Raw genomic sequence first — 23,381 nt, 5'->3', positions numbered from 1 at the left:
TTTGTCAAACTAGTTTGATAGTGTAGGCAGAGCTTTATGTTAATCCACCAGTTGGTATTTCCAGCTGAAGTATTTTACATGTATCTTGTATCCTAATGCACTACGTACAAACATTTACATTGGATGCAAAAAAATAAATACCACTCACAAAGTATATTATTTTAATTAATGTATTTTATTATTTATTAATTTACAAGTGTCCTAGTATTTCTAAGTCCATTATGGAATAGATTTGCTTTATTACTAAAATAAATTGAAAATGTAAATAAAATAAGTCACATGATCAAATACAATACAAAGAAATCAATAATATAACATTCCCATATATAGTCTCATTGCACCCATATATGGTCGCATCGCACCCATATATCTTCAAACAGTGCAATCATGTTTAGGTATTTAAAATAAGGTAAAACAGCAATTTAAACAATTTGGTAGCTAAGGTAAACCATCTATATTTTATTATAATTTATCAATAGTCAATAATATACTTAACATATCTTAAATCACACGCTGCTGTATGCCAATACAACATTGATACAGTAGACTGGATGTTGCAATTTCAATTATGCCAAATTCTGGTATTGGGGTAGTCCGAATAAAAAAAAAGTCTTGCAACACTAATCGCGCTTTAAAACACTCCCTTTTATTAACAATAATTTAGACAAACTATTGTTAATTATATTCATTCACCAAATTTAATGAAAACTTGGGCAAAATCAAATACAGTCAACTCTCCCCATGACCGGACATCCTTGGGGTGGCCTAATTTGGGAGAGTTGACTGTATTATGAATCTCTAACTAATGCGGATAATTCAAGCAATCGGAATAAAAAATATTTCCTTTGTTTTAAAACATAAAATAGTGATGTTATTTACCTTTAACAAGAATTGAGAATAAACATGCATTGTATTTAAGTTACGCTCTGTCTACACTATAGTTTAACCAAAAAAAATGTGATGTGCCCATATATGGTAGTGATACGACATCATCATGTCCATATATGGGCACATCACATTTTTTTGTCACATAAAGTTTGATAAGTGTAGACAGAGCTTTAGACTAGTTATCTATGAAATTTCTAACCCTGTACCATATACTTTGATAACCTCAGCATGACTGATGCATTGTGGGTAGTACAATGTGTTGCGCATATACTATAATAATCGCTTTTCTGTTTATTACTACAGGTAACTCGCAATGCATTCCTGTACTCTATTTAAAGGTACAAATTCCATATACAATGCTTCCAGAACATTGTGGTCCAGCCTAGTATTGACAAGTTGTGTTTCTTGTAGGTAAAATGTTCTTATTTATCATTCTGTCTTTCATTTGTTATGAGGGTTTGGATTCTTGGAATCAAACGGATGAAAATCATTGTGTATTTCTGGCGAGTATGTCAGTAACACGACCATCACCCATAAATGTAACATAATCTGAAAGACAATAATTAAACAATTAATTTATTATGTAAATAGTGTTTAGGGTACATTTCATCTTGGCAGAAGCTCAACTTGGCCTAAACCAAATAGGATTAGGCATATTAAGCTCTGTCTACACTATCAAACTAGTTTTACAAAAAAATGTATCTATGTACCCAAATATGATAGTGATATGCACAAATATGGTGATGATATGGCATCATCATGTCCATTTATGAGCACATCACATAGAGTTTGATAGTGTAGACAGAGCTTTAGATTAGGCTGTTGTGAGCAGATCTAGCTCCTCAAACTCTTTTTATATATGCAAGCATTAGGAGTAGAGTGTTTCTGAGTGACCAGTCAAATACACCTATTATTACACCTTTTATTGCTTTCAATTATTCTAAATGTACCAGATTAACTTACCATATAACAAATAACAAAAACTCTTGCAATTGGATATCGCTTTAGGAATACTCCTAGTCGTATGCTGAATTTGTCTATTGTGTTTGCTGCCCTTTTCACATTTTTGGTCACGACTGGATCGTTAGGCTCCTCTCGCATAAATGATGGCAAGGTGCGTTGTCGGGCTCCTAAAAACAATATAAAAATATTAAGATAACAAATTTCATTTCTTTTATGCACTTAAAAATTACCAATGCAAGTCTTATTGTGTAGCATTTTTATATTATTTGATGTGATGACCTCAACATACCTTCTTCGTCTTCAACATGGTTAAAGGTCACGGTGTGATTGCGGTGGTTACTGTTCATTACATGATGGCTTCCTTGCGAGTCTTTGTGGTTTTTCTGTTCAAAAAAAATTAGGAGAGACATGACATTTGATAGTTCATCAGTTATTTACTGTTTATTTTTTTCCAGTGTAGATACTACTGTACCAAGATAAATATAACAACTAATTTATGGTACAGCATATTCCTGTTTTTAGTTACTGTATTTCTATTGGCGATTCTCTAAATACAGTAGAAACCGTCTTTTTGGCACCCTTATTAAGGATATACTTTTCCACAAAACAAACAAGGGATCAGAGATGTTTAAACACTACGGCCGACCCCTATTCCAGGAACACCCGTATAAAGAGGACATCCATATTAGGATGACAGTTGGCTCCTAAAGGTGTCTGCCTAATAGGGGATCTACTGTATATCATACCTCCATTCTTTCTAGTTGTAGTACTAGTGAGTTCTTCTCAGTCCCTAATGCTTCCAGCATCGTTTGTTTCTGAATAAGACTTTCTGTCAATGTGTGTAGACGATTTTCTAACTCTGCCTGTGTTGTGCCACTCATACGCTTTGCTACCAACTGTTAAAAATACATTAAATACATTATTTAACATATCAAGAAAGTCCCAGTGGTCTAATGGTAGTGTGCATATCTTTTTTACTTAAGTCAAAGTAAGTAAGAAGTGCTTAAGTGAAAACTAAAGCTTTATTTCAAACTAGTTTGTTTTATCTTTGCGGAATGACCATGGACTTGTCATCTAAGATTTAAGAAAATATTCTTGTTTTTGCTTAGGTTATTTTGACTTAAGTCAAAAAAGATGATTTTTTTTTCTAAGCATGTTTAATAAATCTGACCCCAGGATACAATGAGCATCTTCAATCACCTGGTTTCTTAATGTTACAACTTCTTCATCTTTTTCCTGTAATTTTGCTTGTAGATTCAGTCTCTGTTTGTGACTATCGTCTTGGATGTATCTTAATTCCTCATTCTTTTTCTCCAGATCTGCCTCACACTCTCTAGTATTCTGCCTTGCCTTCTCCAGTTGATCTTGCAGATCTTGGATTTGGTCTTGTGCCGTCTCTGAATCTGCCTGTTGCATCATTTCCAAATCCTTCAAAATATATGACAGATTTTTCATAGCTTCCACAAATAACAATGTAGTCTGTTAAACTCTGTTTACACTATCAAATTGATGTGGCAAAAAAATGCGATGTGCCCATATATGGATGATGATGTCATATCACTACCATATTTGGACATATCACTACCATATTTGGGCACATCACACTTTTTTTGTCAAACATGTTTAATGATTCTCGGATGAAAGTAATGATTTGTTCATAACATTGAACCTTATTATTACGTTTCATTCATTGTTGTTATAGATTATTTTTCTACTCACCTGAATTTCAATTCTAAGAGTTTCAAGTTTAGTATTGGACTGGTGAAGTTCTTCTCGTAGCAAATCTCTTTCGTTTGATATTTCTTCCAGTTCTACTGAACTGCTAGATTGGCCCTCTATAGCTACTGCTCCTTCCTTCAAGCTGTTTATCAATTTGTCTTTTGACTACAATGCAAGAAAAAAATCACATCATTTTCCAAAATTGATGTTTTTGAAGTTCAGGCCTTGTGTTTAGATATAATAGGTAATTCATTTATTCAGGATATTGGGCATAAAAAGAGTAATATATTGGCAACTGTTCTTCATACCTGTAATATTCTTGTAGCTTTTAGCTTGTAGTCTGCTAATTCTTGCTTTGCACTCTCCATGTTGCTCTTCAATGTTCTTGTTTGTGATAACAATTCATTTGCTCGAGCTACAATTAGAGAGTCGGAATGCTGATTATGATACCTATATACTTGATATTAAAGTATCTTTTTTATTCAAAGAGATATAGAAGTAGAAGCACTAATATAAGGGAACACCCATGGGACTTAACAATGCGCTACCTTATATTAGGGGTTCCCTTGATTAAAGGTTGGTTGTAGTGGCAACACATATATTTCCCCACATTCTTTTCATGGGATAGGGGTGTTGTAAGGGTATTGCCCCTCGTTCGTTCTACGGGATAAGGGGGTGGGTGCTGAATAGAGGTGTCCCAAAGGAGGGGTACTATTGCAGTATTGTACCTTTTTCATCAATATATTTCTTCTGGGCTAATGCGTAAGATTCGGCTAATGACTTCTGCTCATCCTCCAGCTTACTCTGTCTCTGCATAAATTCATTCTACATACAGTACAACAAGAAACATAAAACTATTAATTAATTCAAATAATATTTCTCTAAATATGTCATTACTTTTTAAATAAACAGTAACTCCTCAAGAAGCAATGTCATTGGAATAGGCTAAGATTTTTGTGGAAAGGCTGTCAGTTTATCAGGTTAATTATTATTATTACAGTATATCTATATTATATTAGGGTTGAATGGATTGTATGTTAATTGGCATACTTGGCTTTCCATACATAAGCATGACCACTATTTAAAGCCCTGTTTACACTATCAAACTAGTTTGACAAAAAGTGTGATGTGATACCAAATATTGTAGTGATAAGCCCAAATATGACATCATCATGTCCATATGGGCACATCACATTTTTGTTGTCATAAAGTTTAGACAGAGCTTTAGATTTACCTGAGCCATCTGATAGGATTCATGTTCTCGTTTTAGTGCAATTTCAGCATCTCTAAGCTTATCATTGACAGAGTCCAATGCTTGTCCATGTACACCACTAGAGTTTGAATGATCTTTCAAAATTCTTTCTTTCTCGCTCAAAAGTGAATCAACTTGTTTCCTTTTTCCCTTAAGTTCTTCGTCGGCTTCTTGGAAGCGGACCCGTAGAACACCCAGCTGCGAATTCTTTGCATTAAGTTCCTCCATCAGGTCGTCTTCTCGCTGTTGGAGTTGCCTCATGATGGCATCAGACTCGGACATCTGAGATCTCTTCTTTCTTAATTCATCTTTGACTTTTACAAGTTCTTTAAAATAATAATAGTACTACAATTAAGATAAGGATACATTCGTAAAATTGCTACTCTATGTTATTGAATGTGGTAATGCCTTACTGCATTGAATGATAAGAGCATGCCAATGACAGCAAGAATGTTGATCATGAAGTTGTTCTTACCTCCTTCAGCCTTCTTTGACCTCTGCAATGCCGTTGACATCTCCTGATTTAGCGAGGTAACCTCATTCTTTAATAACTTATTCTCATATTCCAATGTGGAGACACGTTGCGAGGTCTCATCTAATTGTCCGGTTTGGTATCGATTCTCAAGAATGGCATCAGGAATGTCGATACTGGCATCAGCTTCCGAATGGGGTGTGCCTACTGGTGCTGGTTCTTGGATTTCTGGTACATCATCATTGGCTGTTGTATAAAAAAATATTTAGATATTTTATGTAAGTAAACTGTGGCTCATGTTGAAACTAACTTCGGCAGACCTACTCACTACTAAAGCTCTGTCTACACTAGTTTGATAGTGTAAACAGAGCTTAAGTCACACCCTTTATTTAGAGTGGCTGACTGATTCAAACATTTCTACTGTACCACAGTAAATATTATCCACTCTCAAAAGGTAGATCTTCCCTATTAACCTTAAGTGAAGTTGTAGCCTGGTGGTAAAGATGCAAGACTAATGATATCAGGGTTATGGGTTCAAGTCCTGGTAGATGTCACTTTTTTTTCTGGTATTTACCTGTTTGATCTGTAGCTGTTATTACAATACCGGTACCGGTACTTGAACTCCCCTCGGTTTTTCCACTTTTTGATGAGACATTTGATGATGTACTAGATTGTCGAGAATGTTTACCATTCTGCGGTTTTTTATCAACTTTTTTCTTATCTGTGTCTGAACTGTTTAGGAACTCAAAAAGTTTTTCATCATCTTCCTTTTTAGATCTTAAAGGAGAACTTTTATATTTTGCATTGGAACTTTGGTTTCCAATAGCACTTTCGCTAGGAGTACGGCGGATGTTAGCAGTGTTGGCTAACTGAGTGGCGGATAAGGTCACAGAGCTCGCTGAGGTTGGAAATGTTCTTGGTTTGAATGGATTGTGTTCGTCAATAGGTTGTTGGATAGGTGTAAAGTCTTTCACGTCTGAGGTGTTGAGTGCTTGAGATGCACTTTGGTCTAGGTTATTCAATAGATTCTCAGCTTTACCCAGAAGCCAAGACATGTTGCAGCTAGCTAGTGGTAACCCTGCTAGTTTAGCCTATAACCTCCAAAGCATAACAATCTGAAACAGAAAAAATACAACTTTAATTAGATAAATTCAATAAATAAAAAGAATTGTTATTAATTACATTTACATTCGATTGGATCCCCTATTATTCGCTACAACATTTGTTGTTTTTTTACAACTTGATATATTCATATGCCAACAGTAAAATTTAAATATAAACTCCATTTTAGGTCTAGGCTAGAGCCTAGGCCACCTCAATGCAGCTTGGAGTGAACCCAAAGCCCACACAAACTGCCTTGCTTGGTTGTTGACGTAGCCATGCAAATAAATAGAACTTTACTGACGTGGAACTTCGAACACCAAAATATAGTCTCATTTTCATTGGCCTAAATTATTACAAATAACCATAAACCATACAAACCAGTTACAAGTTATATATTATTATTATTACCGCGTTAGTAAATGAGTAAATCGTATTCTGATCTCATCACAACATAGTAAAAACCATAAATTGAAAACATCAACATTGATCAATTTCGTTTACTTTTTTGTTTTTGCTTTTACACTGGGTCAAAGGTCATTAATACTAATGAGGAATTATAGGTGGCGTTTTTAAGATATTCAATACAGAGCCATATATATAAAGAGTTACGACATTGAAAATTAGAAGCCATGTTTGTGTCAAAGAATTCGCACGCTGAGGGCGCGCGCGTCTATTTTGTATAGCGTTTTCCTATAGTTCATGCATTATTTTTCGATTTTTTTGTCTATGAAATAACGCTTGTATTCCGTTTTTATTTTAGTAATTAATTTTATTAATGGTATTAATTTGGTAACATATATATATTGTGTCTATAATAACAAAAGAATAAATGCTATAGGGCCTACATGCAAGTCAGAATACATCAAAGCATGAACCAATACAAAAAACACACAAATTCACCCCTCTTTTTATACAGTATATGGCTCTGTGTGTTTTTGACACAAACTTTCAGAGACTCGTTCATCATTTCATTTGTAATAATTTGCCTTTATTATTTTAATATTGTTCATACCCTATTCAATATATTAACAAATATATCCACGACACTTTATTATTTTATTTAGTCATCAAAGCATGCATTATGAATTGAAACTATTACATAATTGTTATTAATAGGACGTAGTTATGGGATGTTTCGTTCCAAAATCAATCAATCGAACTTTATAATGTACTAGCGCACGCGCGCGCAATATTCTTTGCCGCAAGTACTTCTGTACGCTGTGCACATCGATATTTCACCGCTAGATGTGCAATTACATTTTTTTAAATATAAGAAAATGTTTAAAGTATTTTCTTGCTCCTATACTTTACATGCATTAAAGATGTATTGTCCCTTTGACTAATTCCAAAAAAATAAAAAATAACAGATTTCGAAAAAAGGTGGGTCATTTTGAAGTATCATAATAGTTATTAACTATCACCAAATATTTGTCGAAAAAAAAATCATTTAACTGAAATACAGACGTTTTTTTGTTTAAAAAATAACTCTGACTTCCAGTCAAAGTTTTCGATCAAAACATACCCCATAATGAAACGCGCTTGTTTGGCTACTCTGTATGCATAATCATAAAACTTCCTCATGATCTGTGTGAAAATACCTTCTCAACCGTGACGAGTTGTAAACAATCCTAATTAGCATATGCATAATGCGTACTCGTGGTTTGAAATCTTTGTTTACTTTCGCTCGCGACGATTTTCCAGACGAAATGTAATCAAACTAATTTACCTGTTAATTACGTAAACTTGTTGCTTTTGGCTCGAATTTTCGACTTAAAGTGAATAACTTTAATATTACTTTGATATGGCCAATTTAAATTTAGAATATTTTGACCTTCATTTTTTTGTGTTTCAAGGGACAATACATCTTTAACGGAGACAAGTTTGACACAAATTGATCTGCATATCACGTGACTATAATCCAATGTCGTAACTCTTTATATATATGGCTCTGATTCAATACAGAGCCATAAATATAAAGAGTTACGACATTGAAAATTAGAAGCCATTTTTGTGTCAAAGAATTCGCACGCTGAGGGCGCGCGCGTCTGTTTTGTATAGCGTTTTCCTGTAGTTCATGCATTATTTTTAGATTTTTTTTGTCTATGAAATAACGCCTATATTCCGTTTTTATTTTAGTAATTAATTTTATTAATGGTATTAATTTGGTAACATATATATATTGTGTCTGTAATAACAAAAGAATAAATGCTAGGGCCTACATGCAAGTCAGGATACATCAAAGCATGAACCAATACAAAAAACACACAAATTCACCCATCTTTTTATACAGTATTACTCTCTGTGTGTTTTTGACACAAACTTTCAGAGACTCGTTCATCATTTCATTTGTAATAATTTGCCTTTATTATTTTAATATTGTTCATACCCTATTCAATATATTAACAAATATATCCACGACACTTTATTATTTTATTTAGTCATCAAAGCATGCATTATGAATTGAAAATATTACATAATTGTTATTAATAGGACGTAGTTATGGGATGTTTCGTTCCAAAATCAATCAATCGAACTTTATAATGTACTAGCGCACGCGCGCGTAATATTCTTTGCCGCAAGTACTTCTGTACGCTGTGCACATCGATATTTCACCGTAAAATGTGCAATTACATTTTTTTAAATATAAGAAAAAGTTAAAAGTATTTTCTTGCTCCTATACTTTACATGCAATAACGGAGACAAGTTTGACACAAATTGATCTGCATATCACGTGACTATAATCCAATGTCGTAACTCTTTATATATATGGCTCTGATTCAATACAGAGCCGGCCATATATATATGGCTCTGATTCAATAATACTAGACTAGGGGAAATACCGTATCCACTCCTTATAATATTAATAATTTATTTATATATAATAGTAATCATAATTCAATTATTTTCAATCAATCCTCTATTGGTTGTGCATTCATAATTATTCCACCATCCATAATTGTAATCGTCTTTAATTGTCTTACAGTAATATATTATTAAATATTATACAGACCACCCATTATTATTATGAATGATACCACCACTGACAATTGGCCTACAATTATAACAATAGACAAAAAAAACATATAGTAATTAAATAAATATTCAAGAATTAATAATGCTAATTATATGATAGAAAAATGTTGTAAATTTAGGCCTATTCCTAATGTTTGGAAGTCGTAAACTTGTTTTCAAATTTGATGAAATTTGCAGCAACACTGTCTGGAATTTTAAAATGAAAAGAAACTGAGAATAATAATATATATTTTAAAACAAAGATGAAGATGAACAAATACACTTATCATACATTATTAATTTGTTTTCTTTTAAAACATTGACACCCGGCAAGTTATCTAAGTACTACTTGCGCCCTCTTTCCCGCGAATTTGCTGGAAGAACTTAAAAAAGAACTACCATTTTAATCGAAGGGGTTTTAAACTAAAGCTTTCTGTGTTTGTAGCTCTTTTGAAATATAAAGTATTAGAGACGTATTTCGTTGATATAAAATAGTATAAAGAAAATATTTTTACCGTAATAAAGTTTGTTCAAATATATTATAAACATATTATTTTGTAATTAAATTTAAAGCGCCCCTGTTATAGAATGGACGATACTAAATGAATCTGTGAATGAAGTGAGATAAGCATTGTTCTGTTGTCAGTGCAGACAGTACGTCAAAGAGTGATACCGTGGTTTTTAAAGTACGGAAGAAAGCATGGATGTAGAATTGAGATGCCCAGCCTGCAGCGGCTATTACAAATCTCCAATTCTTTTGCCTTGTTCACATAATATATGTTTATCATGTGCTCAAAGTATACAAGTATGTGGGCAGGCTAGCGCAAGTGTTTACTGTGAACAAACCCCACTGAACGAGTTTGACTACCCAGAGGCAGACCGTGTCAGTGAAGCTGACAGTGGTATCAGTTTTGGAGCATCGTCTGCCGGGTCAAGCTCCAGCTCTGGTGGAGGCCATCTACAGAACGATTCGTTGAGAGTTATCTGCCCTCAATGTCATAGAACAATTTATCTTGATGACAGAGGTGTGAAAAGTTTTCCAAGGAATAAAATATTGGAGACAATAACTGATAAATATGTTCAAACTCGTCACCCGGGACCGATGGAAGCTCAAAAATGTCAAATGTGTGAGAAATCGCCATTTGATGCTAAATTTTATTGCGAGCAATGCGAGGTCTCTTATTGTGAAGGATGTCAGAAAACGTGCCATCCAGCTCGCGGTCCTCTTGCGAAACATAGTCTTGTATTGGCTACTAAGACTCAAGGAAAAGTGCGACCCCCGAATCCGGGACCCTCGACTTGCACGGAACATATCGACGAGAATTTGTCAATGTATTGTATGCTATGTAAACTGCCAGTGTGTTACCTTTGTCTTCAGGAAGGGAAGCATATGAACCATGAAGTAAAGGCCCTCGGGGCAATGTCAAAAACACAAAAGGTAAGATGATCTTAAATTTGATCCCAAACATAAGTGACCACTTAGTCTGAAGGTCAGAGACGATGTCTCCAGAGGGTTAAGATGGGTCATACTAATTTACAGTGTACAGTTAACTTTTTTCCACTTGACTTTTTATAAATTATTGATATTAAAAAGTAAGTAAATGATTCATATAGGTCCTACATTAGAAGTATAATAATATTGATAAAATATACAGTTCATAAATATTAAATATTCCATTTATATATTTATATTAATACTTTTATTTACTCAGCATTTTTCCCAATCAGAGACCAGTGTAAAAAAATATTATTTTATGATTATCTTATAATAATATATTATACAGTATTTCATATTATATAATTTTACACTCATTTTATGAATATGTACATAAAATGAGGCCTTCCAAAACTTACTACAAATATTTCTCACTCTGCTTGAATACAAGCTAACAAATTAAAAATCTATAAAGATTTCCTTTTTCATATCCCTTTAATTATTATTGGCAATTTCAGCATGTCCAGAATGATATTGATTTTTGTCATGACGCTCAGCAAATTTCGCATAATTTGCCAGATTACAGGTTTAAGGGCAGTCACTTGTAAAGCAGCATGCCCCATGGGGCACTCATTGAAACCTGGCAGGCCTCATGAGATTAATCGTATTGGATAGTATCAACAGTAGATAAGAGAAACCATAGGCATTTAAATTAATTACAATGATTTATATACTTTTTATTGAATAGAAAAAAAATGCACAGATTGTTTTGCTAACAAAAGACAAATTCAAAAGTATTTTTAATATTTTGTAAATTTCATGTGGTGACACTATAATTAATGTTGCATATATATATCCCTGCTATTTTTCAAAAACACTGAAGGCTCAAATATATTTTTTTAAATTTCATCAATATGACATATTCTCATTGATTATATTCTAATAGAAACAAATTAACAAAACAAAATACTCTTAATAACTTGATAATAACAAACATATATCAGAATGTAAAATGTATTATTTATTGAGTTTATTCATTGAGTTTCACAACAAAAAACAAGAAAAGCACAAATGGCTAACAGGTGATACTGTACCTCTAAAACAACCCTTCTCCCTAAAAGTATAGATTCTTTACAACAATTTCAATTTTGGATGTTAAAATGACTGCGCATCTTAAGGCCTAAGGCTTAAGTTATATAAATATTTAAAACAGTAGACGTCGGAATTAAAAGCGTTGTTTAATTTGATGTGTTCTGTAATTGGAAGTCGACCGTCACATGCAATTAATTACACTGTGCGTGGATCAACCGCCTCTTTATTTGATTCTCTTGTGTTTACATATCTGATACTATCTCCAGTTAAATGAAATGTGAATTTGTATACGATAAAGAATTCGTTGAGTTGGAAGGATCGTGGTGAGTCATCGCTGGGTAAAATACAAAGCGTTATTTTTGTAGTATGGTGCTTACCGTTAGCTTTTTAACCTTCTACATTGTAAAGCACATTAATTCGTCACCTTATATTTTTTTTAAATCAAAATATGTTTTTAGCATTTACAATAAATTGATTCTACTTACTAATATTAATAATTTTCATAAAACGTTAAAGAACTACCTCATAAATTAATATGTAAGATGGACATGTACGTTTTACAGACAATTTATATTTTTTTCTTTTCATGTACAATAACACTTAGTTTCTTGGCACACTGATTTCAGATTTCAAGAACATTACTGTAGTAGTTTCAATAATGGCAAAAGAACAATAATATATATGATATAATTAAGACATTATTGAGAATCTTTGGATTGGGTTGACAGTAATTTGGGAGAACCAAAATATCACCAAAAACTATATTATATATTCCACTATAAATTTTCGATATATCAATATCCTATTGACATTATATGAAATTATTCAACGTTTTTGTCAAAAAGTCAAAATAGTTGCTTACAGTTATAATAATACTGTACATACATAATTTCAGTTTTGAACAAAATGTTTCTTTAAAGAAAAAAAATGAACATCTGCCAAATCTTTTAATTAGGTGATCATTTAGAATTCTAAATGATCACCTATTGTTATTGTATGAAATCTTTATTTTTTTTCTTTTTATTGTTTCTGTACACTATTTTGTGTAACAATTATCTCAAAAAGTTTAATGTCAATGATTACCAAAATTTCAGAATATCTTTCAAATAATATAACTTAATCCTAATAAGCTTTCCAGCGTGATCACTCATCCGTGACGACATTTATACGCCATTTTGCGAAATCACATTATCAATCATATCTCCATAATTCATTATCACATATTAATGAAATTCACTACACGTAAACTTCAGGTCAAGGGTAAAAATATTAGCAAATAAAAAGTTGCGCGTTTCAAGGTCATGCACGTGAAATCGCGCGTTAAAAATTTAGAACGCTCAAAATTAAGTTTTGATCAATTTAGAGCATGAATTAGGCCATTTGCGCGTTTCAAAAAATTACTGCACAAAAATGCGTTTTTGCGCACGCGATTCTTAGAAAGCGTAAAAAATAAAATTTGATGTATAAATCACAATCTACTCACAATTCTTAGTACATTCACCGATTTTGAGTCCATTCCGACTTAAGATAACGCTATACGAGCACATTAAAAATGACAAAATGCGCAAATTAATTGCATCAAAGTGCTGAAAATGGTGAAAAATAAGGCATTTTTAAAATGAAAATAACTCTTCAGAATGCAAGATGACCCCCAATTTTTTTAACTTATTCGGGAAGCCATTGAGTTGTAGATATGAATTCATGTACACATTTGACGTACAAAATGTTGTGACGTCATCAAATGGCCACTTGAATTTAAAATTAAGTTTTTTTTCTCTTTTGTCATATTTTATCACATTCAAACAAACGCATCTCTAATAATTTGTGCCTGATTTTCGCTCAACTTTTAGTATGTGATTGCTCAATTAATTGACTTTCTCATGACCTGCCACTAGTTTTATTTTGATGACGTCATCACGCGTAAAAACTTGAATAACGTAGGTTGTGTAATTTCACCTTCGCCGTAAATTTGAATATCTTACAGCTCTTCAGAATTAAAGGTTACCTTGATAATTATAATTTATTATGAAAGCTGATGAAATGTAGATATGAATTCATATAAAAAATAAGCCTATCGGATGTTGTGACGTTAACATATGGCCAGTTGAAGTTTAAAAGTAGTTTTTTCATCTTTTTCGTCAAAGTTATACAAATTTCAAAGAGCGCGCACAGCGCTTCTACGTGCCAAATTCTCTTCCAATTCTTGTATTTATTTGCTCAATTCATTATCTTTCGAAATTGTCATCTTCGAGTTTATTTTGATAATTCCATCATACCAAACAATTAAAACATGATGTGTGTCCCGTAATTTCACCTATGCTACACTGTATATAGATATACATTATATACAGTACATAATGTATATGGCATATAATAGGCTCAACTCAACGCTATAAGCGTATAATAGGATGGCATACATCAACATTTTCTGATCGTATGTTAACGTACGTGCATGTAAAAAAAAATTAATTTCATTAAAATGATAAAAATGATCACCTATAATTCGTCAAAGTGACGAATTAAATTCTAGTTTCATTTTTATTTCAGTTGTTAAAAAAAAGATTTCTTTAATATTAAAAGAAAAACATCTGCAAATCTCTTAATTTCAAATTAATATCCAGTAACAGTCTAATGTCAGTTTTCTATGAATTGTATTTTGTCTATTGATACTTTAATAAACAGTAGATACATCATTCAATGGTAATGACATTGTGTCTATTTATACTTTGTTATTAATGAACATTCCGTCTGTCTATTGATATTCTTCTCTAATGAATACTGTATCTGTTTTACATAATATCTTATAGATGAGTCTTCCTGTCAAGTCTTTGTCATTATTTAAACAAATTAATGTTTAAATACTATATGACACACATTTTCATATCATATTCTAGTTTGAATACAAAAACATTTGTCTGTTATATCATTTTATATTTATACTTTTATTGTTTCATTATTGTATATTATATTATATCACTTGCAAATATTTGTTATATTTTTTTAAAAAGTGCATTCAATCTGGCTACCATTTGTACATTTTTTGTAAGGGGATTTTTGAAAAATATAGTGAAATAATACAAGATTGAACCAATTGGCTATTAAAGCTTGGTTCCCACTAGATACCCTGGATGCAAAGACATGCGAGTTCCGATAATCCATCACTTGTGATTGGCCAAGTTACTTTGTTGAGCTTACTTACATCCTTACATTGCATCTTAGTGGGAACCCAGCTTTATTAATTGAATACCCAGGCATCTTTATAACAATCAATTTCAAAATGTATGCATTTAACTAAATAATTTGTGTTGTCCTATCAAAATCAATTATTTATTAATAAAAAACAGAACTTTAGCTCAAATGACCTCTTTCAAATTGGTGTCTACACTATCAAACTTTATGTGACTTTCTACGTGAATGAATTCTTGCAAATCCTTAGATTTGATTAAATATTCATTAGTATGGCAAAATGTCTTATTGTATCACGTACAGCATGTAAGGTCATTGTCTTAACAAATTTGTTCATTTTTATGTAATTTTATGGCATTAATTTTTTGATAAAAATGTACTAAGTTTACTGTAGTGCAGTCCTCTAGAGCACTCTTTTTTTCAAATTGAGTGTTGCGTCAATTGAGATAAGATTACCAGAAAGTTAAACTATCTTTATTATTCAATGAATGAACCTAACAAAAATGAAATCTATTATTATAAACTTAGTTCATTGAATCATAATCTTACTCAAAAGAGTTTATTAATATTTATTGTCTTGTCCTAACAATGTTTCAATTTATTTGTCTTATTTGCATCTTTTCTGCTAACACTTTAGTTAAATATTCTTTTTTTTTCACAATTTTCAAATTTTTCCCAACATTTACATTTTCAAAGCTAAACAGATTTCAATTTTAAGTTGTCTGTCTGCCTGTTTTGCACTGTTTATGATAATTCTTGATATTTAGTCCCAAGACGCCCCAGATCCATATCGTTGACAATCAACTATGATTTATGTCATAATTATTATTATTTTACATGCCTTTGTTTACACTGCTTCAGGAGCATGCTTCGCTTGACAGTGGGTATGCATAAATTCAAGACATTACATAGGATTTCTTTAAATGGTGAAAATCAAAATAGATTTTTTTGTTATTATTTAAATTTATTTATAATACTTTTTCTTTAACAATTTAAAAAAAGATTAAAATTTAACATAGGAATACATTTTCAGTAATATTGAGAATATTTGTATTATGCCGTATAGTTTTGAAAATGAAAATTATTTAGAAAAACTACATTAAAATACCACAGAGAAATATTAATTTATCATTGTCAAAATGAAATACCATACCAGTGCATTTAATAATTTCATTTTGTTTAAAATAAAAATGTAATTGAATACAATATGTGTTTAAATATTATTTTTATATACTGTAAGTGTAATCTTAAAATTCAAGCCCTGCTGTACTGTTCACTTTTTGTGTATTTGCATTTGCTGTATAAATACATACTATATTATTATAGAATATCCACACAAAAAAGCTCTGTCTATACTATCAAACATTATGTGACAAAAAAATGTGATGTGACCGTATTGTACAGTATATGGACATGATGATGTCATACCACTACCATATTTGGGCACATCACACTTTTTTGGTCAAACTAGTTTGATAGTGTAGACAGAACTTACATGATAGAATAATATCAGGTGTCCTCTTTAAGGAATATCCACTAAATAGGGTTGACCAAAGTGACCCTTGTTCGTTCCATGGAAAAGTGTCTCCTTAATAGCGGTGTCCGAAACTACAATTAGAAGCATGAAATAATATCAGGATAATTTCGGCGTCTCACAGACGCATCGCCTCTTGCTCTAGAAGTCATTTGATACCCTTCAACGACCCAGTTACACGTCTTGTAATGGTACACAAACACTACAAAGCTTCATCACATGTCTTATACTATAGGTATCATCTTGTGATATATAACCAGTGTTATATAAACGATGATGCTACTTTAGTATACGATTAGTAAACCAATTAAGATTGTTATATTAGCTGTTCAACAAATTTATTATGATACTTTTAACCGGTATAGTTTTACCCGACATACCATAATTACAGTATCAGTATGTCCTTATATTCGCAAGTGAGACTATCGCCAATATTTTTTTAATCTCTTTAATTTTCTAGATAAATATAATTGATTGATTAATCACCATAAATATGCTGCATTATTATAAAAATTAGAATATTTATATGCAATCATTAATCACTTTGATTTTGCGAGAATTGCGTAAAGGACACTCAAAACAAGTCTTCACGTGTCAGATATAATTCATGTGATCGTTAATAATATTTTATTACTGGAGAGCTAGCTATACTTGGAGAATTATTAATAATTTCATACATATGTAAGCATAAATTACAATATATTATATACTGTAGTACTGTAGTTTATTTGATTAAAACTGTTTCTTAGACTTGAACTTTTAACCTACGCTATAGCTCTTCAAAACATCATTTTAAATTGTTCTTTACCTTGAACTACGCATAGCATGTTTCAAATTACATAGATTACCGTTTTTATATTCAAATTATAGAAAATCATTAAAAGATTACAATTAGAGCTGGAAATCTTTAATCTCAAGTTATATTTTGTTTATTGAAATGTTGCATACAGTAAAGAAGAGCATATAAATATTAATTAATTCATTTATTCACAACAAAAATAACATTGATGAAGAAGATATGAAATAATGTTTAATCTGGTAAACTCCATATACCGGATTCACACACACAGCTTAACAAATTGTTACTAATATATCCAGGGGTAATCTTACAGAGTAACAATGCTTTCACACACTAGTTTGTCACATCGGTGTATGTCATGTAAACATGAAGCGTGAAATACATATTACAAAGATATACACAGATATACACAGATACCGCTGTACTGGTTTTTTGACATTGATGTATAACCACAAACGCTTTCACATGTTTTTAGTATGCAATTTTATGTTACATTTTGTAACACTCTCTCTAACCTATCACATTTTAACAAAAAATCTGATGTGACCATATATGGACACGATAATGTCACATCACTGCCATATTTGGCACATTAGTTTGATAGTGTAGACAGAGCTTAATATTTTTTATGGTAGGAACTTTTTTGTGCACTCCATTTAATGTACATTCTTTTTGTGACCCTCTTTGGATGTCAAAACATCTGTTACTGCCTGAAGGGTAATAGTCAATTGTAATTTACTGATAACAAATACAAATGAGGCGAACTTTCTTTAGTAAAATATTGGCCGTCTATCAAGTATTAAGGCGTATACTTAACCTCAATACATAAGGTGATATTCATCACAATTGTTGTGTATGTAGATTATCGTATCACTTTATGGTACTGTATATTTTCACTTTTCTTACGATGTAATCCAGGTTGTCAAAACTCATGCATAATTATTATATATATTTTCTTATGGCTCTTTTATTTGTAGATGATATGTTATGCTGTATAATATTGTTGTCGTTTTTAGGGATTTAAATTTAATTAAACTAAACATTTTTGATATTAAATTATTTGTGGATGCTTTGGATATGGCAGGCGGTTGGAAGCAAAAGACAGAACGTAGAGTTGAAGAAGGATGGCATGAAGAATTTTAGTGTCAGAAGACATCGGGAAGAAGATGTTTCAGAGAAAAAAATCTGCATTATATTGAGATGTAAAGAACTGAGAGACAACAGGTGTCCAACTAACTATGATGCGGAAGCAGTATGAGAAGAAATACTTAGATTAGAGACAGAAAACAGTGACAGATCGAGGAATGTGCCATTCCCCCCTTCCTCTGGATCTATCTATAGAAAAGATAACCAGGAACTCACACTCACACAGACTTACTAGACCACATGTGCCATGTGAAATCCTCTCCTTCCTCTGGATTTGCCTATAGAAAAGCAGATGACCAGGTTCTCCTAACCTCACACAGACTTACTAGACCACATGTGCCATGTAAAATCCTCTCCTTCCTCTGGATTTGCCTATAGAAAAGCAGATGACCAGGAACTCCTAACCTCACACAGACTTACTTAGACTTTACATCCATGTGCAATCCCTCTTCTCCCTCCGGATCTGCTTTTAATAGAAAAGAAGATGACCAGGATCTCTTAACCTCACACAGACTTACTTAGACCACATGTGCAATCTCCCTCCTTCCTCTGGATCTGCTTTAATAGAAAAGAAGATAACCAGGAACTCATAACCTCACACAGACTTACTTAGACCACATGTGCAATCTCCCTCCTTCCTCTGGATCTGCTTTAATAGAAAAGAAGATAACCAGGAACTCATAACCTCACACAGACATACTTAGACTTTACATCCATGTGCAATCCCTCTTCTCCCTCCGGATCTGCTTTTAATAGAAAAGAAGATGACCAGGATCTCTTAACCTCACACAGACTTACTTAGACCACATGTGCAATCTCCCTCCTTTCTCTGGATCTGCTTTTAATAGAAAAGAAGATGACAAGGATCTCTTAACCTCACACAGACTTACTTAGACCACATGTGCAATCTCCCTCCTTTCTCTGGATCTGCTTTTAATAGAAAAGAAGATGACAAGGATCTCTTAACCTCACACAGACTTACTTAGACCACATGTGCAATCTCCCTCCTTCCTCTGGATCTGCTTTAATAGAAAAGAAGATAACCAGGAACTCATAACCTCACACAAACTTCCATAGCCAGCTGTCTTATTGACTTTCATATTGTAATCTATGTCTAACATGATTATAATAATTAATAGTACAAAGCTATTGTTCACAAGAAAATTCAGCTGAGTAAATAATAGACAGTTGTGTCGGCGGTAGGCTAGGCTAATTTAATCAGGTTCCTTCAAGATAAATTGAACAAGTGAAAGAATGCAGTGGTGTGTAATGCATGTACCTCTACATGTAAAACATCAAAAATAGGTGAAAAAAATGTTACTTGCAATTGCTTTGAAATATTTATATCAAATAATAATATTTGCGTAGTTACATTTTATATATACAAATGTAGGACTGTCATTGTGGTTGAATGCATGCCTTGGAAGTTGTAATTAAATTTGTAGCGCCTTTCCGTCTTGTTTCTGCTGCGATCATAGATTAGCATGGAATTGGTGTAATTGACCAGAATAGCGTGGCCACCTTTTCTTGTCGGCATGGCTAATTCTGTCAAATGTATTGATTCTATTATAAATAGAACTTTGTAATATAATTTTCTCTTGTTAATCCTATTGTTTGAACGCTTTTGAAAAGCCGACAGACGCATCAGGCAGGTAAATTTATTTCTTGTGTCTGAGTGTTTAATTTTGTACGTGCTAGCCTGCCTTCTCAGCTGTTAATTTCATATTTACAAAATCTGTTACACAGTGGAAATAAAACCTTGTGAAAACATTTTAGATATAGCTGTATAAATAATATGCATAAATAATAATTTTGATATCGAAAACTTACATGTTTTATTTAATATAACTAGTAATCCACTGAATGGATTTTATTTCTTCTGTATACAGTATACTGGTTAACCTCTCCAGTACAAGACCAGGGGGCCTAGTAGAACACTATGATCAGAATACTGGGAGACAATTCCCTAATAGTATAGTTATTGTGCACATATGCATACCCAGAACCAACGTCTTAAGGTTCCTTCCAAAAGATGAGTATTAAAAGTATGTTGGTTACAACTAATACGGCAGGTGTTTTGAACCCATGCCCTCTCACATGTTAGTCTGATATTCCTTACCATTGTGCACTAGTAAGATTAGGACTGTAACATTATTGGCTAGATAATATGACCTAGTAAAATCTATAGCTTTCTAGCCCAAATAGTGTACAATTAATGGTTTAATAAATAAAATACAAATTTTAAAATGTGTATACAGCATTTGCTTTCTGTAAAAATAAACAAAATATGTTAAAAAAACAAAATTATTAGGATAGAATATTACAACTGCAGACCACTTAGTTGAAATATCCAATACCTTACATATTTTCCGACAAAATGCGTTATTTGTTTCGCGATTTGCAGCTGTGAAAAAAATCCCCATGTGTCCTTTTATTCGCAATTCTCTCGTGAACACTCGGATTTTGCATGAAATGCTGTATATGACCTGTTATAATTTATCCTTGGCTCACCTTTATATATTACATAATTTAACCAGAAAATTGATTATTATTTGTATAGAATTTTCATGTGATGTAATACATTTGTAACTCTCATCAGGTTCTTTTTGCTAAATACTGTACATCTTATTTAATGTGTATAATCCCATACTCCAATATAATCCCACCCCCTAATTTAGGCGCAAGTATAATCCCACCCCCTAATCGCCAATTTGTATCAATAAAACTTTTCCTTAGAAATACTATACAGTAAATTATGTAGATCATTTAATGTTATATTACAAGATATGTTATTTCCTAATACTTTGAATTTCTCTCTCTTCTTCAATGTTGTTATTAACAGTGAATTTTTACGATGGAAATGAATACTATTTTAGTGCCGTTTTCAGGAAATTGAATGGTTGTTTTATTGCAGTACGTTGTGCTAAGATGATCATTATTCTAATTTGTTTTTACATATTTCTGTCAATTGGTATTCATATTGTCATTATTACTCATCTTTATATCCTGTTATTATATTTTTTGACTTTTTTTTATATTATTTTGTAATTGGAATTTTAGTAAATCTATATCATTAGCAGTAAAATTGTGTATGATATGATGTATGGTAATGATTTTGTCTTCAAGATTTCATCCGATGAAATGATACAAAGCAAACTTTTTTTCTTACAATCATCATCAGCATCCACCTCATCATAATCAAAATCATCATATTGTTCATTTTATGGAAATTATTTACTAGCCTGATACCCTCTGAATGGGCTAGCCAATCATTCTTTGTTGGCCTACTTGTCGTAAAACTTAACCCAGCCTCCTTCAGTACCAGGCTAACTTAGACCACACAAACAAATTATCATCATTTAATATAATTTTCCACAATTATCATCAATGAATTTGTATCATCTATAAATAAGCCATCAACATCCACCTCATAATCTTCATTATCATAATCATAATATTATGAATCCGTATGAAAACAACTATTTCGTCATCATCCTAAAAATAAAGTCATCGTCGTCATATTTTGACGGATTATAACATCAACCTCTTCGTCAATAGTGAAATCAATTTGAAAATACTACATCTAAAAGCCTGTCATATAAACGTAGACACCTAGTCTGCCTGGACAACAAGCACAATAGTAATATTTGACAGTCAACCTTTCTGAATGGAGCTGGCACACATAATAGCACATTTCAAAGCATTTGCTATTTGTCACACTTGCTCTATTGTCTACAGAGTTCAAAGCATTTTGCAACTTATTTTTCATATTGATTATTAAAAGATTAATTTCATCCCATGTTATGAGTCATATGAAATCTATTGAGTCAGAGAAGGATTACGTTTCCATGATTGTTGAATATAACGTGTGTTTAATCAATTTCAAGACTGGAAAAATGATAAAATTCTGCATATTTTACAAGCAGTTATTAAAAGTGTATTTGATAATGTTTGTAATAGGTTTAATGTCATCCTTAGATTAAGGCATCCCTTAAAGAGATCATGCTTGGATTAAGTTTACCTTTAGGTGGAAATATACTGGAAAACAATTTTCATTTTCATGGCGACGAAGTGAATATTTAATATTCTGTGCAAAGTTGGAGTTGGTCATAATGTTATACGGTGGTATATTCATACTGTAGGATGGAAAGGGATGTTTTAGAGTTACAAACAGAAAACTATATTTATTTATTTATTTATTTATTTATTCATTTTCAATCTTTCTACATAACAAAAAAAAGTTCATCGCGTAAAGATAACCAGAACGGTGCTTTATAGTATGATACATTATTATAAATTATTAAATTACATGTTAACTGGAAATTATCATCTGATTTACAATCAATCTGCGTTTGATTAATAAAACATAACATCTTCTCCCTCGTGATTGTCTGTTTATAGAGGTCAAACTTGATGGATGGAACATTCATTTCATGGCACAATGAGCAAAGAATGTTTATGCATATGTAAATGAATGTTTATGAATATGCAAATGTTCATGTTCAAACTCATTGTATTGGATGTCATTGTTATGTTGGTATAGAATTGACAACTATATTATTACATTGAATTATTCACTGCAATACAAATCAAATTTAATTCATAACATTTTAATCAAAGACACAATGTAAAAACAGCATATTCATGTCATGATTGAACTTGTGCCCCTGATCATCACACAAGTCTGGTTTCTTTTTGTGCCATTTTGTATTTTTTTTGTAATACTATTAGTATGGTAATATTTTGATATATATATACTATGTATGTAGATTAAAAAGT

At 32.0% G+C, this 23,381-nt stretch overlaps 3 protein-coding genes across 4 annotated transcripts in view; 1 reads left to right on the top strand and 2 right to left on the bottom strand.

Annotated features, from left to right (window-relative positions):
* The window catches only part of LOC144852668 (radial spoke head protein 6 homolog A-like), a 115,322-nt gene that overhangs the window by 52,290 nt on the left and 39,651 nt on the right, over positions 1 to 23,381 (bottom strand). The window lies entirely within an intron of this gene.
* Positions 157 to 6,913, bottom strand: LOC144852662 (golgin subfamily A member 5-like). 2 transcript variants are annotated; one of them, XM_078710593.1, is made up of 12 exons: positions 6,807 to 6,913; positions 5,869 to 6,409; positions 5,298 to 5,540; positions 4,805 to 5,148; positions 4,299 to 4,395; positions 3,879 to 3,985; positions 3,571 to 3,735; positions 3,052 to 3,279; positions 2,598 to 2,747; positions 2,141 to 2,234; positions 1,852 to 2,018; positions 157 to 1,437 (listed from the first exon to the last, which is right to left on the bottom strand). In XM_078710593.1, exons 2-12 carry the CDS (start codon positions 6,347 to 6,349, stop codon positions 1,330 to 1,332), a joined length of 2,184 nt encoding a protein of 727 aa, XP_078566719.1. In that variant the 5' UTR covers positions 6,350 to 6,409; positions 6,807 to 6,913; the 3' UTR covers positions 157 to 1,329. The 2 variants fall into 2 exon arrangements, with proteins under 2 accessions (XP_078566719.1, XP_078566720.1); XM_078710594.1 differs by having other exon boundaries at positions 6,777 to 6,894.
* LOC144852664 (E3 ubiquitin-protein ligase TRIM9-like) overlaps positions 10,061 to 23,381 on the top strand; it is a 36,736-nt gene continuing 23,415 nt past the window's right edge. The window contains exon 1 of the mRNA XM_078710596.1: positions 10,061 to 10,848. Coding sequence (XP_078566722.1) covers positions 10,111 to 10,848 — 738 coding nt within the window. The 5' untranslated portion in view covers positions 10,061 to 10,110. The remainder of the gene's footprint in view (positions 10,849 to 23,381) is intronic.

This window comes from Antedon bifida, chromosome 9 (assembly GCF_963402885.1).
Source record: "Antedon bifida chromosome 9, ecAntBifi1.1, whole genome shotgun sequence".
NCBI lineage: Eukaryota > Metazoa > Echinodermata > Crinoidea > Comatulida > Antedonidae > Antedon > Antedon bifida.
The sequence above is the reverse complement of the archived record's forward strand: the minus strand, read 5'-3'. Positions and strand labels throughout refer to the sequence as shown.

What these genes read in the sequence shown, in the direction of transcription:
- LOC144852662 (XM_078710593.1), bottom strand. Translation starts at nt 6,349, where the DNA reads ATGTCTTGGCTTCTGGGTAAAGCTGAGAATCTATTGAATAACCTAGAC. An exon ending in GAAATATATTGATGAAAAAG is followed by an intron (nt 3,986 to 4,298) that starts GTACAATACTGC and finishes CTCTAATTGTAG; the next exon opens with CTCGAGCAAATGAATTGTTA. An exon ending in TTGTAACATTAAGAAACCAG is followed by an intron (nt 2,748 to 3,051) that starts GTGATTGAAGAT and finishes TATTTTTAACAG; the next exon opens with TTGGTAGCAAAGCGTATGAG.